The 15,999-nt window shown below is 40.9% G+C and overlaps 1 protein-coding gene across 3 annotated transcripts; it reads left to right on the forward strand.

Moving 5' to 3' along the window:
- The first annotated feature begins 249 nt into the window (after window positions 1-249).
- On the forward strand, window positions 250-15,583 carry rprd2a (regulation of nuclear pre-mRNA domain containing 2a). 3 transcript variants are annotated; one of them, XR_004553068.2, is made up of 13 exons: window positions 250-761; window positions 3,854-3,983; window positions 4,304-4,455; window positions 4,866-4,918; window positions 5,024-5,150; window positions 5,248-5,423; window positions 5,592-5,934; window positions 7,541-7,984; window positions 8,451-8,633; window positions 8,752-10,748; window positions 13,335-13,505; window positions 13,620-13,666; window positions 14,861-15,583. XR_004553068.2 is itself a non-coding variant. In XM_034094611.2 (10 exons), exons 1-10 carry the CDS (start codon window positions 587-589, stop codon window positions 10,515-10,517), a joined length of 3,549 nt encoding a protein of 1,182 aa, XP_033950502.1. In that variant the 5' UTR covers window positions 250-586; the 3' UTR covers window positions 10,518-11,376. The 3 variants fall into 3 exon arrangements, 1 of the variants encoding a protein (XP_033950502.1); XR_004553067.2 differs by lacking the exon at window positions 14,861-15,583 and having other exon boundaries at window positions 13,620-13,759; XM_034094611.2 differs by lacking the exons at window positions 13,335-13,505; window positions 13,620-13,666; window positions 14,861-15,583 and having other exon boundaries at window positions 8,752-11,376.
- The last annotated feature ends 416 nt before the right edge of the window (window positions 15,584-15,999 follow it).

Below are 15,999 nucleotides of genomic sequence, written 5' to 3' on the forward strand. Positions count from 1 at the left end.
GAAATGAGTTCCCCATTTATGCACAATTTTCAGTAAACCAAAATGATTAAATGCAAACATCTGCTTGAGCTAAAACGCGTATTAATCACGAAATATTCTCTAAATTAAGACCCCACACAGAAAACATACGTATTTTATGACATAAATTACGCACAAATGAATTCTTACTAACTTGTCTATCACACAGCCATGGATGCAGCAGGTGGCGCTATCAGTTATTACCTTCCGTAGCACTGGGTGGCGCCATAATGATGTCGTGTTTGCGGAAGTGTCCTTCATCCCTCCACCAGCGAGGAGTAAACAGTGCTCTAGGATGTTTCAATGCGCTAAGTTTTACCTTTAAATATTAGGTTTGATAAACTACTAGCGCTCATACAGAGACACACAGGGATAAGTAATATACTAAGACATCTATGAAAACAGCATACCGAGCATTTAGTGTTTTGTAACATTTTAAAAGCAGCTAAGAGTGTACTGAAAGGGATGTTTGTGCTACGTTAAGATAGCATGCTAAGCTAAGTGCTAGCCCGGGCTAACGTCAGTTTGCCTTTTGGAATGGTAGTGAGCAGCGCGAGCTCCTCCGGACATGGCAGCGGGCGCACGAGCCTCTTCTGGCGGCTCTTTCGAGTCCACGATGGGGAAAAGGTTTCAGAGCGTGTCCAACACCATGGACTCAATACAGGGACTGTCAACGTGGTGCATCGACAACAAGAAGTACCACAGCCTGATTGTGCGGCACTGGATGAAGTGTTTGAAGAAATGTGAGTACCTTTACTATGTTGTGACGTCACAGTGATGTTGTGTTGTTGTTCATATTATTGTTGACAACATTGATATGGAAACGTTCATCAGCGGTGGAAGAAGTACTCAGATCTTATACTTGAGTTGAAGTAGATGTACCAGAGTGTAGGAGTACTCTGTCAAGTCCTGAAATCAAAATGTTCAAAAGTATAAGCATCAGAATATACTTAAAGAATCAATGGTGAAAGTACTCATTCTGCAGATTGACCGATTTCAGAATAATATGATATGTTTTTATTATGATGATTGATGCATTAAAGTGTTATCAAAGGTGCAGCTAATTGTAATTAGCTTGTATGCTGCAGAGTAGCTTGTGAATTTACTCCAGGTGTAACTTAAGTCTTATTTAAGTGTTGATTTTACATCAGTGATAAATTAGCCAGTTGGATACAATAACATGAACGTGCAATCCTCTTCTTTTTGCTCTCTTTTAACTTATGATATATTAGTTGGGCTGGGCACAACTAAAATAACTTGAAAACCCTCTTTTGATGTTTGATTTACGTTACAGTTGCACAGGGACTGATAGATTTAGCAAATGCATGGTGAACCTGTAAATACGCTCAGTTTCACTAATCCACTCAAATGCAAAGACTGAAGTATAAAAATGCACTTTCTGTTACTTCAGCGGGGGGATATATGATAGACACATGGCACTGCACTAAAGGTTATTTGCAACATTAGAAACACTCAAATGTTTTTATTTATCAATGATGATTAAGAATAATGGTAAATCAGGGAAGTAAAGCAAAAAAATAGCTTAAAATATTTCTGCTTTAGGCACATTTCATAGTCATACAAATAATAAATTTACATTTACAAATGTCTTACCAAATCCTATTTTTTACAGAATAAGTAATGAAAATTGTTCAAAAAATGTACTTTAAATACTTTTTCAGGAGCCAGAAAAGATTTATGCTATATGAAAATACTGCATTGAAAACCCTGACATCATAGCAGAATACCGATATACAGGGTCTCCATCTTTGTACCTCGAGTGACGAAGATTGAAGATTTTCAAGAATCCAGGCTTTATTTCCATGTGCACAGTTAGCTAGTAGCTACAGTGTAGATAATATGGCAGTGAAGTCCTGAGGCAATCGTCTGTAGTCCGTCTGTGTTTCTGCTTGGGTTAGTTGCTTTGTCTCTGTGACGCTCCAGCTTTGTGTGCTTCCTAATTTGATGCTTGCTGGCATAGTAGTAGTTGTTTATCTGATTGAGCATATGTCAAAGATGTATTTGATGAGTCTTTGCTAATATATTAGACAGTATGTGACTTTACACCTTGAGTTTTCTGCATGAGTGAGTCTTTCACAAATTGGATTCAAAAGGCTGGGTGTATTCATTGTTCATTGTTTGAGTTCTCTTAAAGATTTTCAGAAGATAATTAAAAAAGTCAAAACTGAGATGTTAACAAGTCTGAAAAAGACCAAGTTACAGTTTTTAATTATTTAAATCACGTCAAGTATGTTGCCTTTGTCTCTGGGAAATTGTTATAGCCTTTTTTGTGATGTTTTTACAGTAAACAATTGTAAAACAAACATAGATAATGAACATACCGTATATGTAAGGTGCACCAATATACAAAATATAACCACACACATTCTTTAAAATAGTTCGGTAATCTGTGCTTCCTTTTGACTTCCTCTGTGCTATTGGATAGAAGATTTGTTTAAAAAAAAATGTATCAGGAGACTGTCAGCTCATGTACTATCCAGTAGTATTTTTGTATTTACTAATGTATTTTGCCTCTTGCAGAAGTAGTCAAAATACACTGTCAGACAACTGTATACCTGTACCGCTTCCTATTTTTAAACAAGGGAGATTTCTCTGGTTTCTATCATAAAAACAGGTGTTGTTTGAAAAATATAAATGGGACACTTTCATTTACTGTGATTTATAAAGGGCATTTTTTTTTGTTTCACTGTTCCAATGTTCCAAATCATTCTATCATTTTCACACCCACAAGGGTTCAGATAAGCTATTTCTGTTTTGACTACTTCTATGCCTGAGTTGGCTGTTTGGCTGTAGATTTACTCCTACAAACCTGTCTATCGAGATTTGGCCTTCTGTTATGCTTGTCTGTCCTTCTCTCAGCTTGCTGTTTTTTGGCTTGTTTTGAAATGTGTGTCAGAAAGTTAAAATATTGTTTAACGGAGAATAGTCTAACATAAGTCTTTGCTTTTGGTTTACATTTAATCTACAACATGTTTGTGTAGCATGTGTAACTGTCATTTTTACTTGCAATACTTATTGATGATGTTTTTAATAAAATAAGTGATACTGTGGGTAGATGAGTAACTTTATATATTTGATGGTTTACAACAGCTTTTATACATTATATTTTGTAGTTAAAAAGCTGTATCTGCTGAGTTTGTGCTTTGAGGAGGACATTGTATTTTTCTCTGTATCCTCTCATGATGCATTTAAGCAAGTCAATGGAAACTTTGTTGGTGGCAAATTGCCTTTTAGCGTAAACGCATGGGCTGTGATTTCAAAGATATGTCCCCCCCCGGGCACAGTTAATGTTTAGAAGGGCCCTGATCAAAATGTATTTATTTCAAACGAGATAGTTTTCGCATAGATCTTGTTATGTAATAATAAATGTATCTGTTGCACAAATTACATGGTATAAAGTGCAGTTATTCAGCATTTAATTGGCTTGTCATTATTCATTTGAATACCTTTTCAAAGTAATCTAAGTTGACACAGAATACTCTGTACGATTCTTAATTTTAATTAAATGGTTTATGCGATTGACAATTGTGTGTGATTCTTAATTTTCAGGCAATGAAAGAAAAGGTGTTCTGAGAAAATGTTTAGTGAGTCAGTAAAGTTTAAATAAAACAATTTGGTGTCCTAACAGAACTTGGGTATCATGCTTGCACTGGTTTAAAATGTGAAATCACATTGAATCCTATGTGCAAACAGACAGAACTAACACAATCCTGAAATCCCCCAAAAATCTCCACAAATTTAGAAATTCTCTAAAAGAAGTTATTTTTTGCTCCTACTAACTAACTAACATTATGTGTCTCTCTCCTCTCAACAGCTGACACCTCACAGAGGCTCAACCTTTTTTACGTCGCTAACGATGTCATTCAGAACTGTAAAAGGAAAAATGCCATCGTTTACCGTACGGCTTTCGCTGAGATGCTCCCTGAAGCCTTCTTGCTGGTCAAGTAAGTCGTTTTTAGAGATGGGGTTCATCAATTATTATATCTTTTTATTTTATTCTGTATGCCAGACAGTCCTGATGTAATGTACAGATTATTAGATGCAATAATATTGAATAAGTATTTTTTACGTTGTTCTTAGCTTCAACTCCTTCTTTTCTACCTCATCGTGTCTTCTGCTTTTGTTTCTCACTTTGTTTTTCAGCTTTGTCCTCGTTTGTTGTTTCATTCGTTCAAAGCCTCACATATAAAACACAGATGTCATTAAAACAACACAACATAAATCTCTGCGCTCCCTCATAGTTATTCTGTCCTTCTTTCTCCAGCACTGAAGGTGACCCAAAGGTGTTAAAAGCTGTGGAGAGGATCCTTTCCATCTGGGAGGAGAGGGGGGTGTATGCAGGGACCCTCATCACTGAGCTCAGGAGCAACTTAGTCAAAGAGGAGTCCCCTCCCGAGACCCCTGTGGAGCAAAAAAGTAAATGCCTAATTCAGCATTTTATTTAAAAAAAAAAAAAAAAACCTGACCACAGTACCAATCTTGCATTTGATTTAATTTAAAATTCTAGTTAGATCTTGACTCACATTTGATATGTATACACATGATTTCCATCCACTTTGGTCACATTATGTTAAAATAATGCTAAATAACTTTTTTCACACCTTTCTGTTTTTATTTTTACAATTTATTTTTAGGGATTTTTTTTTATGAATACAAATATATCCTTTCCTGTTGCACCTCTGTATACCGGGGGGGGTACAGCTTTTCATTTTGTAATGAATGCAAATATGCAAGAACATGCATTTTTAACATTTATATTATATTCTGTTATCCAAATACCGAATTTAATGTAATATCTAATTTTTCTTCTTTTCTTTTTTTTAAAGCTCCAGTCGAGTCTAAAGCAGATCTACAGTCCAAGATTGTTGCTGAGTTTGTGGTGAGCAAGACATTAAAGTTTTAAACCAACCTAAACTGGAAAATTGTTATTTAACAGTAATGCTTGTATCTGATGGTCTGACACTGCCTGCTCTCTCTGCTTTAGCCCCAGGCTCTGTTTGACGATCTGTCCAAGTACAAGAAGTCTCTGGAGGAGTTAGACCTGAGAGAGAAACAGCTGGCAGCGATGAGAGTCGACATCTGCAGTTCTGATGCCCTCAAGAGACTCAAAGGTGCCAGCTCTACTCATCTTTTACTCTGTCCTCCTACAACACACGCCCTTGGTTTGCATTCCCTTAAAAATCACCCTTACATTCTTGATTTGTACAGATAAGGCAGGAGGAAAGAAATTCTCCAAGGACTTTGAGGAAGGAAGTGCGCAACTGCAAGACTTTGTCAAGTTCTTTGACCAACAAATCAAAGTAGGGCCTCCTCTCATGCAGTCCCTCAGCAACGCAGATATCTTCTACGAGATGCAGTACAAGGAGGTCAAGATTGTTGCTAATGTGAGTGACAGTGAGTTTGGTGTCAGATATCACGACCCTTGCTTCCCACCTACAACTAAGTTTACAGTGTAGAAACATTGATTTAATTCAAATTATCTCAGCATTATTTGTTAGTCCATTTTTGTTTGGCTTTTCATTCATTGAAACTCTATTACTTCTCCTCTCAAGGCCTACCAGACGTTCGCCAACCGGGTGTCCCACCTGAAGCGTAAACTGGACTCCCTGAAGGCCAACCTGCCAGACATGGACGAGTCTCCCATCCCCTCGCCTTCCGCAGACGCTCCCTCTCCAACGGGCTCAGAGTCCCCTTTTCACGACCTGGAGATGGCCCGCCCCGATCCAGATCTTGATGGCTGTGCGATGGAGGATGAAGCCGACGCGCCGGCCCCGAGCCCGCTGTCCTCCCCGGGAGGATCCCCAAAACAAATGGAGACCGTCGGGCAGAGTGACAACCGTGAGGTGGAGGACATGGAGCTCTCTGATGAAGAAATGGACAGCGGCGGCATTATAGGTAAGGAGTGGGCTGCTGATGAGGGACTTAATGACTGACTGCTCACTTTAAATGTAACATCTATGAATGCCTCTGGCAGCGATATGCAGGAAATGTGTTAAAGAAATAGACGAGTGAAGTCACTGAATCATGCAGAGATCCCACAAAACTCCTGTCACAGCTTTCATATGTCAGCGGAGACCATCCAAGAATGTCTTCTTCCAGCCAATTTGGCTACGACACTTTTCCCAGCCGTGGAGCCATCTAATTAAAATTACCGTACTTTTCGGACTATAAGCCGCGACTTTTTTCCCCATTTCTTTTTTTGTACAGCTAACGGCCACTAGGGAACCTCCTAAATCTATGGATTTTACAGGTCAAATTAACCACCTTTAACCCTATGGGCTCTATGACCGGTCAGCAGGAAAAGCTGGAGGCCGGAAAAGAGTGAGACAGGTCGCGCGCCAAAGTAAAAGTGGAACCGAGAGACAGAACGAGAGCAAGACAGACGGACAATTTAGCTGCTGCGGCTTATATGCAGGTGCGCTTTATAGTCCGAAAAGTACGGTAGACACATTTTTACAGATGTCTCAGACTACAGAAAATCTGCATTTTTTTTTTTACCACTTTTATTTATGTCTAGGTAAATGTCCAGGCTGTATGTGCTATGTTTATACCAAACTAAACTCTGATAGGTTGGATGTTATTTTCACCAGTATATACATGCACTTAAAGTTTATAGATTTTTTTTTTTTTAATTAGAATTAGGAGTGATGAAACTCTCTTTAATGGTCACACATGCAGAGCACACAGGGACATTGGTTCTCTGCTTTTAACCCATCCTAGTACCAGGAGTCTAGTACTAGGAGCAGTGGGCAGCTATTGCACAGCGCCCGGGGAGCAATTGGAGTGAAGGGGGATGTCCAGTGCCTTGCTCAAGGGCACCACGGCAGGGCAGGAGGTGAACTGGGACCTCTCAAAGTAGCAGTCCACACTCCATATTTTAGGTCTGGTCGGGGACTTGAACCGGCGACCCTACAGCTCCCAGTCCATGCCACTACTGACTGAGCCACTGCCGGACATTATATAAGCCTTTTGCAGAGATGTTATTGTTATACTGGTTGTTGTGTGATATTAACTGTTTGATTGTGCTTTCAATGATCCACTCATACTGAGCTGGAACTGGATATGAACTATTTACTGACATTTTGAACAAAATAATGGAGAAATGTATTGAGTACATAGTCAGCTGATTGAGATTTCTTTAATAAAGACCTACATTATTTCAACATTTTGCGTAATATCTATAGACTGTGTAATACTATTTGTCCTTCTAAATTATGCGAGATAAGAACTGTCCTTCTTTAACTTGGTTTCTATGTCTTAATCAAATGTTTTTATGGAAACTTGTTAGATGCATAACCTGTCTAATACATTTTTATTTTTCACAAATAACTGGACTACGTTCCCATAAATGAACTGCGCTTTAAAAAAACAACAAAGACAAACTTGATTGTGTTGCCTATTTAGAAAATAACATGAGATAATTGTCCTTTTTTATTATATGTAGTGCATATCTGATCGCATCAAAACTCTCTCTACCTCTCTGCTGTATCTCTCTCTTCAGTTGAGGACCAGATTGAAAGCCCCATCCAACCGAACGTGTCCTCTTTAAAAGCGGAGGCAGCAGTGGCACCAGAGCAGTCTGTCACACAGGTCCTGCCCCCTGCACTTACTCCTGCAGTTACTTCTGCACGTAATCCAGCAGTTACTCCTCCTGCACGTAATCCAGCAGTTACTCCTCCTGCACGTAATCCAGCAGTTAGTCCTCCTGCACGTAATCCAGCAGTTACTCTTCCAGCAGTTACTCCTCCAGCAGTTACTCCTCCAGCAGTTACTCCTCCAGCAGTTACTCCTCCAGCAGCAGCTCCTCCTGCAGCAGCAGCTCCTCCTGTAACAGCGCCTCCTGTAGCCGCGGCTCCTGTAGTGCCTCGTGCAGCAGTGGAAAGTGTCGACCTGGGTAAAATTGGCTCCATCCTCAACAGTTTGAATGCAGTCATGAAGAACACAGGTGAGTGCTGGTGGCTACTGAAACACTATTTGAAAACTGTAAAAGAAAGGTAAAATGGTGATCAAATGTAACACAAAGTAAAGATGCAATGATTGATTGGCCACTTTCCAAAGCGATTGTCACCAGTCGGGTGACATAATACTGGTACTGCTACATACACACAATGTCGTCAGTGTGGGAGTTCTTCAGTGTGAGTGAAGAAGAAATAAAGCTTGCACTTTGTTACTCCTGCAAGTCCATACATAATAAGTCATTGTGGAACAACAAGTCAGCATCAGCTGCCATACGTAGTGAAAAGTGAAGGAAATGAAACAAAATTGTAATAAATGCATCTCTAAGACATAGTATGTGTGGTGTCATGTATCAAATATTTTCTTTCTTTATTAAAAATATGTTACCAAAATCCTATTGTTATATTTAAGGGCTTTTGCGGTTAAAACACCTTGTATCCCTCTCTGTGTTATAGGACCATTAGTGGAGAGTCCTCCTGCAGCCTCCCCTGCTGCCTCCTCATTGAAGAGTCCACCAGCGGCCCCTGTGGCCGCCCATGAAGCCAGCTCTCTGGTGAACCTCCTCTCTAAGGTGGACATGAGTTCTGCAGACATCCTGGGCGCTCTCTCCAAAGTCCAGGGTAGAGGCAGCCTCGGGGGTGAGAAAAAGGAGTCCTTGTTTAGTCTGAAAATAAAAACATATTTTATTTGATATCACACATTCAAAGAGGTATGTTTGCTTAAAGGGCATTTCTGTATTCTTCTCTCTTCACTCAGGTATCTCTTCTCTTCTGAGCAGCCCACATGTTTCCTCAGTCTCGTCCAGTACAGGAAAAATCCCTCCGTCATCCACATCCGCGTCAGCAGCACCCTCTCAGAGCCCGTCTCTCCCGCCTGTTGCACCTGTGCCTTCTTCACACAGCGCCACTGAAAGGCTGAGTCTGAGTTCCCAAGCCCCGCCCAAGACTTCAAATGCAGCATCTGCTCTGGTCCAGGCTCTCCATCGGGACATGGATCTGACTACAGAGAAATCACCGGCCTTGTCCTCGGATAGCTTAGAGTCTAAAATCCACAGCTTCCTGCAGGGGAACCCGGCTTTCAATGCGTTTGGCATTAGTCTTCCCACAAAGCCTGTGGCAGCAGCGGACAACCTCAGCCCCGTAACTGGGACAGACAACCAGGGCGGGACCCCAGTGCGGGATGAGGGCGGCAGCACCCCAACTCAAGATGAAATAATGGACGAGCCTGTGGTGGTCCCGTTCACCTCCAAGACAAATCAGTCATCGATTGGAGATACGGTTACCATGGCTCCTGTAGCATACCAGAACAGCAGTCAGCACAACAATCCCCCACAGCAGGCCCGCCTGCAGCCTGGGGGGGGCTCTCAGAACGGGCAGGCATACCAGCCGTACCCTTACGGCCAACACAACGTTTCGGAGCATGGCATGGCCGCCCCCGGTGCTCACTACCAGCAGATGTCTGCACAAACAGGAGGGCCGGGGCCTGGAGCAAGACCCCCAAGTGGTGCCGGTAGCACACAGACAATGAAAGGCTTTCAGGGGGGGAGTGAAAGCGGTTGGTATGGGGACAGTTACCAAGGGGGGAACTCTCAGCAACCCAGAGGCTACAATGTGACGGGGCCTGGAGAACACAACTCCTCTGGACTTTATCCGTACCAAACAGAGACATTTCGGGAACCTCAACAGTTGGCCCCCCAGCAGGGCGCCGCCACGGCCCCTGGTTACTTCAGAGGTACCCTCCCTCCTGTCCCAATGCTCCCTCCCCCTCCTCGAGTTTTAGACGCCCCTCCTTCTGGGAACAGCAGTATGATGATGCCACCAGAGCAGCAGCACCCGGGGCCCGGCGTTGGAACGGGGGAGGCAATCGGACCCCGAGGCGACAGTGTCATCAGCGGGATGATCGTCCACGACCATCAACACAAATCCATGTTCCATCCTGATGATTCGCCCTATGAACTCGACAGACCGCGTCATCCTCACTCTGAAGACTTCCATCCTCACCCTGAAGACTTCCATCCTCACCTAGACAGACCCCTTCCTTCTCACCCGGAGGATTTCCCCCCTCACCCAGACGACCTGGGTTACCAAGATGACCCTGGCCATCATGATCATTATGATGCCCATTTCTTTCAAGAAGACAATTTCCCCCACCCAGAAGATCCTTATCACAGGCCAGGTAACCCTCCGCAGCACTACCCCAGAGTTCGAGGGCCCCCCGCTCCCCCCTTCTCGGCCTCAGAGGACCCTTACTACCAGGGCCACAGCCCCCGTCCTCCGCACTTCGCTCCCAGGAGACCACCTCCACCACATCATCTTGAAATTCGTCATCCTGGACCACGGCCTCCACATCGGCCTCCTCACCCAGCACACCACCCACACCCCAGAGGACCCCCACATGCAGCATTTCCTCGGTTCCAGGGCCCCGGTCCAAGGTTAAGGGGCAAACGTCCTGGTCCAAGAGGAAGCGGACATCCTGGTCCAATGTTCCCCCCGAAAAGACCCTTTCAACCCCCACGGTACTGAGTGGACATGAAGCTCTGAGCTCTTAAATCACTGGATGTCATGAAGGCAGGGTCAGAGTTCCACACCTGTGAACATCTAGGTGGATGAAAGAGCAGAGGTGGTCACCAGGAATGAATTCAGCTGATACCAGAAGAGGGGCGAAGAATAAAGCAGGAGAACAAGAGACACCAGGAGGCTCTGAGGGGGCTGCTGAGCGGAAGAGTGAAGACAGAAGATGAAAGAAAATAAGAGGTGGATATATATATATATATAATTCACTTTTTGTGTTTTTTCCTCCAGTATGAAGCATTGCATTAAATGTGGATTAGAGCGTCATTTGAGTGTGTGCATGGTATGCGTGTGTGCATGCGCTCAAGTGTAGGTTAACTCATACCGGACGTTGAACTCGACGATAGTTATTTTTGCTAAAAGAGAAACAAAAGAATGTAGTTGGTGCAATGTTTCTGCTGTTATATCGTTTTTTCAGTGAGCAGTTTTGACTGCTTCTCTTCAAATCAGCAGTTTCAAGTAGCTTTTGGTAAAAACTCAATTTAAATTAAATCCCTTTGGGTCTGAAATATGTTATAGAATTTATGTTCCTTCTGCGATTCTCGTTCGCATATTTTAGGCAAAACATTTTTGCATTGTTTCTACACCGAATGTTATATATTTGTGAAGCGATGCTTTCTCCACCTGTGCGTGAGATACCTGCGGCGATAGCTTTAGGTTTCGGAGAGCGGCACATGTCTACTCAAAGGAGGAGAGAGCTGTGAGTTTCTTTCTGCCTCCGACGCAGAAGTGCATTTTTGGAGGGGATGAAGAAAATCGTCTTCAGTTTCGTTTTACTTGTACTGACTAATAAAAATCTGAGTTTGAAAAATGTGTGTTGTTTTTATCCTTTGATCCTTAGACTGTTGTACCACTGCCCCTACCTATTAGTCATCGTCTGTACGCAGTACCGGAGTGTGTCAGTGCTTTTCGTAGAATTGCTCATTACTATTTTGAGACTCATGGGGAATTCTATTATGTCTTAAAAAGGTTGCTGTTACCATGCAATATTATTCCAGAGAGGTAAAAGTAATCATTCAAGGACTACAAATCTGCCTAACTTGCATCCAAATGGTAACACGTCGATCATAAGGCATTTCCTTCAAATGCTGCCATTTTGTAAAGAAAAGTTAACATTACCATAGATTGAAAAAAAAGTCTGCTCTAGTTAAATAATTCAATATTATTTAAAAAAAAAACTTTAAACATTGTCCACACCGAGGATACTTTACTGTGAACTTTTCTGTTTGGTTAGTCGGGCCACAGATAACTGAACCGACCATAAAAGACAAAGTTACTTAGTGTCGTCAGTTACAGGTGAAAGAGAAGTCTCATGTTGCATTCGTAGTATTTTCTCCACAAAGTTTGCTTTTAGTAATACAATCTAACATTTAGATTAGTAGATGATTAGGAAAATTTGCCTAAGACTGTTGTTTTCAGTGGACTCTATTAAGCTTAATTTATTCTCCACTGATTACAGGGATTATACATTGATTCTGTTATTTCTTATGTCTGTTATTCTTAAACCTGTTGCGTTTTGATATTTTCAATTGTTTGTTATCTTTGAAAATATTAATCTGCTTTTCTAGTGGGAACTCAACCAAATCTGATAACATGAGGTGTAACTGCCTCTATTGAGCCTTAAAGCTTTCTATTTGGTTTGAAATCCTTCCCTCTATCTGCCCTGGGGGTGTAATGGACACATCTCCAGTCGAGGCTTCATTGTTTCCCTTCTGGAACACGTGTTTGTTTCCCTCAGTGCACAGTAGAGGGCTTTCTGTTTCTGCCCTAAGGTAACCCTTCAGTGGGAGAAGTTTGCAAGCCAAAGTGATAATCAGTAAGATGGATTAGGCAATTACCTAACAGGCATTAAAGTCCTACTTGGTTAATTAATTTGCAAAAATAATCAAATGTTAATTGGATATTTTGGACTTGAACACCTTACTTCGTTGTTGGATAATTAATCACTCACTTAATTGATGCTCTTAGAATAAATCAATTCGTATGAAATTTATCAAAATAGAATTTTTAGACTATCCAAGCTCTGTTAACTGTGCTTATTCACGATAGTCACATCTGTTACATTTTATATTACCGAATTATCTGAATTTCGATGTGTTAAATAAATGGTTTACTCGTACTCAAACGAGACGCGGAAGTTTCACATTTCACCGTTAATTGCTCTAACTACGTGATTAATTATTTTGTGTGCGATTGACCTTTATTAGGACCTGCTCTCCAATCATTATAGCCTTTGTTCAGGGAAATTAGGATCGATTTTTTACAAAAGACTCGTGCAATTGTGCAGCACACGGTGAGAAAATTATAAAAAACGAACTAAAAGCTGATTTGAACACATTTTTTGATTTTGTGCGTGATAAAGTAGTGCGGATTTATTTTACAGAAACTATTATTACGACGCAGGAGTCGGGACGAAGTAGTCATATAATAAAACGTTACTGATAATAAGTAGTGCTGTAAATGTGGGTGAACCGTCGCCAGATGTCAGTAGACCTTTCCAGGATCACTTTCACTTTATCAGCCTGCTTCGTGAGACGAATGGCAGCCATTGTAAAAAAAAATCTAGATGTTTTTATACTTTTTCACTGAGATTGATGAAATCGTTTATTGTTCTCCACGTGCTGAAATATGCCATGATAATTCAGATGTGTGTTTAATAATGTATCCTGAGATGGAAATAATGTTTACTTCCTTAGACAAATCTAATTTCCTTTGATTTCTAACCTATTTCCTTTTCCTTCCCTCCCTCCATGCTGTCGTCCCCCTCAGGGATCCAGAGCCACACTTTGATGTGTCTGATGTGATGGGAACCTTATCCACATGTTAACTGATGATGAAGAGGAGGAGGGGGTTTGATGTTGTGGTGGCTCTCCTCTTTGAGTCCTGCACAGCTCCTGGCTCTTCTGTTCTATCATGAATGCTTTGCAGCATGTGAGAGATGTGAGTGAGCCTCCAGTTTAATACATCAGACACTAGCAGGAAATCAAATCAAATCAATACAAAGGTGAGGGGAAATAAAATGTTGAAATTGTCTCTGTTTTTCTTTGTGTTCAGGGGGAATCTCAGGAGAGCTGGGAGGATGAACAGAGAGGCCCATGTGGGTAAGTACATTCAGAGTTATTGGATACTTCTTAAACTATATATTGTGTCACTCATACACACAACATCTCAATGAGTTCCACAACATCAAGGGATTTATACACCTGCAATATGTAGAAATTGTCATTGAATGCACATTGTTATGAAATAAAGATCTATTGTTCCTTCTTTAAAATAAAACAAGTTTGTGTTGTCTGTTTATTCTCACAATTAGCAGCTGTTTTATGTCCTTTCAGAACCATTTCTCTCAAAATGTTGAAAAAGCAAAAAAACATTTTGCGGGAAATTTTTGGAATGAGATCACTTATGTGTTTGAAGGATTTCCTTTGAAAAGGTTTAGTCCTGTAATGTGCCTTACTCTTTGGTTTCAAAATACAGGTTGAAGAACTACCTTGCTGCACAAACACTTTTTCTATTTAACACAAGTTAGGACACCAAAAAAGTAATGGATGCTGTGTTAGAGATTGAACTGCCCAACACTTAATAAAGATAAGCTGCACCTCAACCATGACACAACATGCTAATACATTATCTGTATATTACTTTCACCAATTCCACAGCACGAAAGGCCACTTAATAAAAATCCCATAATAAACAATCTTTTGCCATGTCTTCTACCTAGTGCAACATATTCACGACCACTGTCCTCGCTTGTGTTTGCAGCTTGTCACCAGATGTCGTTGTTGGTTACATTCTTAAAAAAATTACATCCATTGTGAAAGTGACACTAAAACGCATTCAAATGTTCTCGTGGTGCAGATTTCCTATATAAACATTAATGCATTTTCGGTTTGGCTGCCCGCACGATAGGCTTATATTGGGGTTGAAGGGCAGAAGACAGGATTTAGTGACTGATGGCAGATGGCGGTGGTAACATTAGAGACAAGCCGAGGAGATACTCCCCTGTTGTAAATAAAGGATTTAACGATTCAATCCTGGGTCAGGGGTTTGCTGTGTTTTTCTAAATAAACACGTTTAATATTGCGGAAGCCACGCAGAACCAAATCGTGACTCCTTTGAAGTGTCATCGTGTGCGCAAGTGGGGTGTGTGCAGCCTCCTGCGTGTCATGTGGGCTCATTGTTTACATGCTGTCGAGATTTCACCCAGGGCGTGTGTGTGCGTTCTTGCGATGTAAAACCACGGTCCCAGCTTTTAAGAGCTCACTAATTGATTTAATGTTTGTTTTTTTCAATAGGAGAGGACATATTGTAGACTCTCAGGATAACGTGTCACGAATGGAATTAGACCCATTTCAGCACCAGGGCCAGCTCCACGGCGAGAACAAAAGGCGGATTTGCATCTCTTGATGTCAGGGACCGTCTGCTTTTTTAGTGTCTACAATAAAAACGAAAAATATGATAAATCCCTCAGATAAAAATCCTCATGTCTTCTTAACAGCCCTATCTTTAAGCCTCTTCAAATGTGATTACCTAAAGTCTAACATTATCCTACTTAAACCATATCCTAGCTGTATGACTTCATTCAAAATGCTTTTAAGGCTTTGTTTTAGTTTGCCATCCACACATGTAATTCAAATTAAGATGGGCATGCTACAAGGTAGGAGTGGGACACATTTTATTAAACAACACCATTTGTTTTGGATATCAAGGTATCAACAGATAGAAAAAACAATGCATACTCATCTAACATGACTATGTTGATATAATAGTTATCATTTGAGTAATTTAATGCCAAAAATAGCTTGTTGAATAAATATGGGGTTGTTTTTCTATGTCATGATATTAAATAGAACCACTTACCCTATACTCGTTTTTTTCAAGATAATGTTTTGCCTTGTTTTTACATTATAGCCAAAGATAGACAGAGAAGGGAAAGGAGAAAGAGAGAATAACATGCAGCAAAGGGTGAGTACATGTCCTTGCACTACCATTTTAGCTAATAACAGGTTCCCATTCTAATAGCCTATAGCATAAGATATAATAAGTTAACATACATTAGTTGATACCTATAGTCAACATTAGGGTATTTAGTCAGGGTTATGACATAAATAAATACCAATAAATAGATAAAACATCTTTAAATATAGTGCGTTTGTATTATGAGGTATAGCTACAGTATATCATTTATAATAATCTTTAAATATAGTGCATTTGTATTATTATGAGGTAGCTACAGTATATCATTTATAATAATCTTGTATTTGAAGACATTATTGTCCATTCAAGAAAATGTGTTTTGGATTAGGGCACCACAAAAAAGAGAAACGGTGCACAATACGGGTGGACGGGTGGCGCAGTGGTCTGTGCATCCGATCATCAGATCAAGGGGGAGTGTTGGGGAACTCCAGTTCGAAACCCACTCCTGCCGCCACTG

Source organism: Pseudochaenichthys georgianus, chromosome 11 (genome assembly GCF_902827115.2).
Source record: "Pseudochaenichthys georgianus chromosome 11, fPseGeo1.2, whole genome shotgun sequence".
In the NCBI taxonomy this organism is placed as follows: Eukaryota; Metazoa; Chordata; class Actinopteri; order Perciformes; family Channichthyidae; genus Pseudochaenichthys; species Pseudochaenichthys georgianus.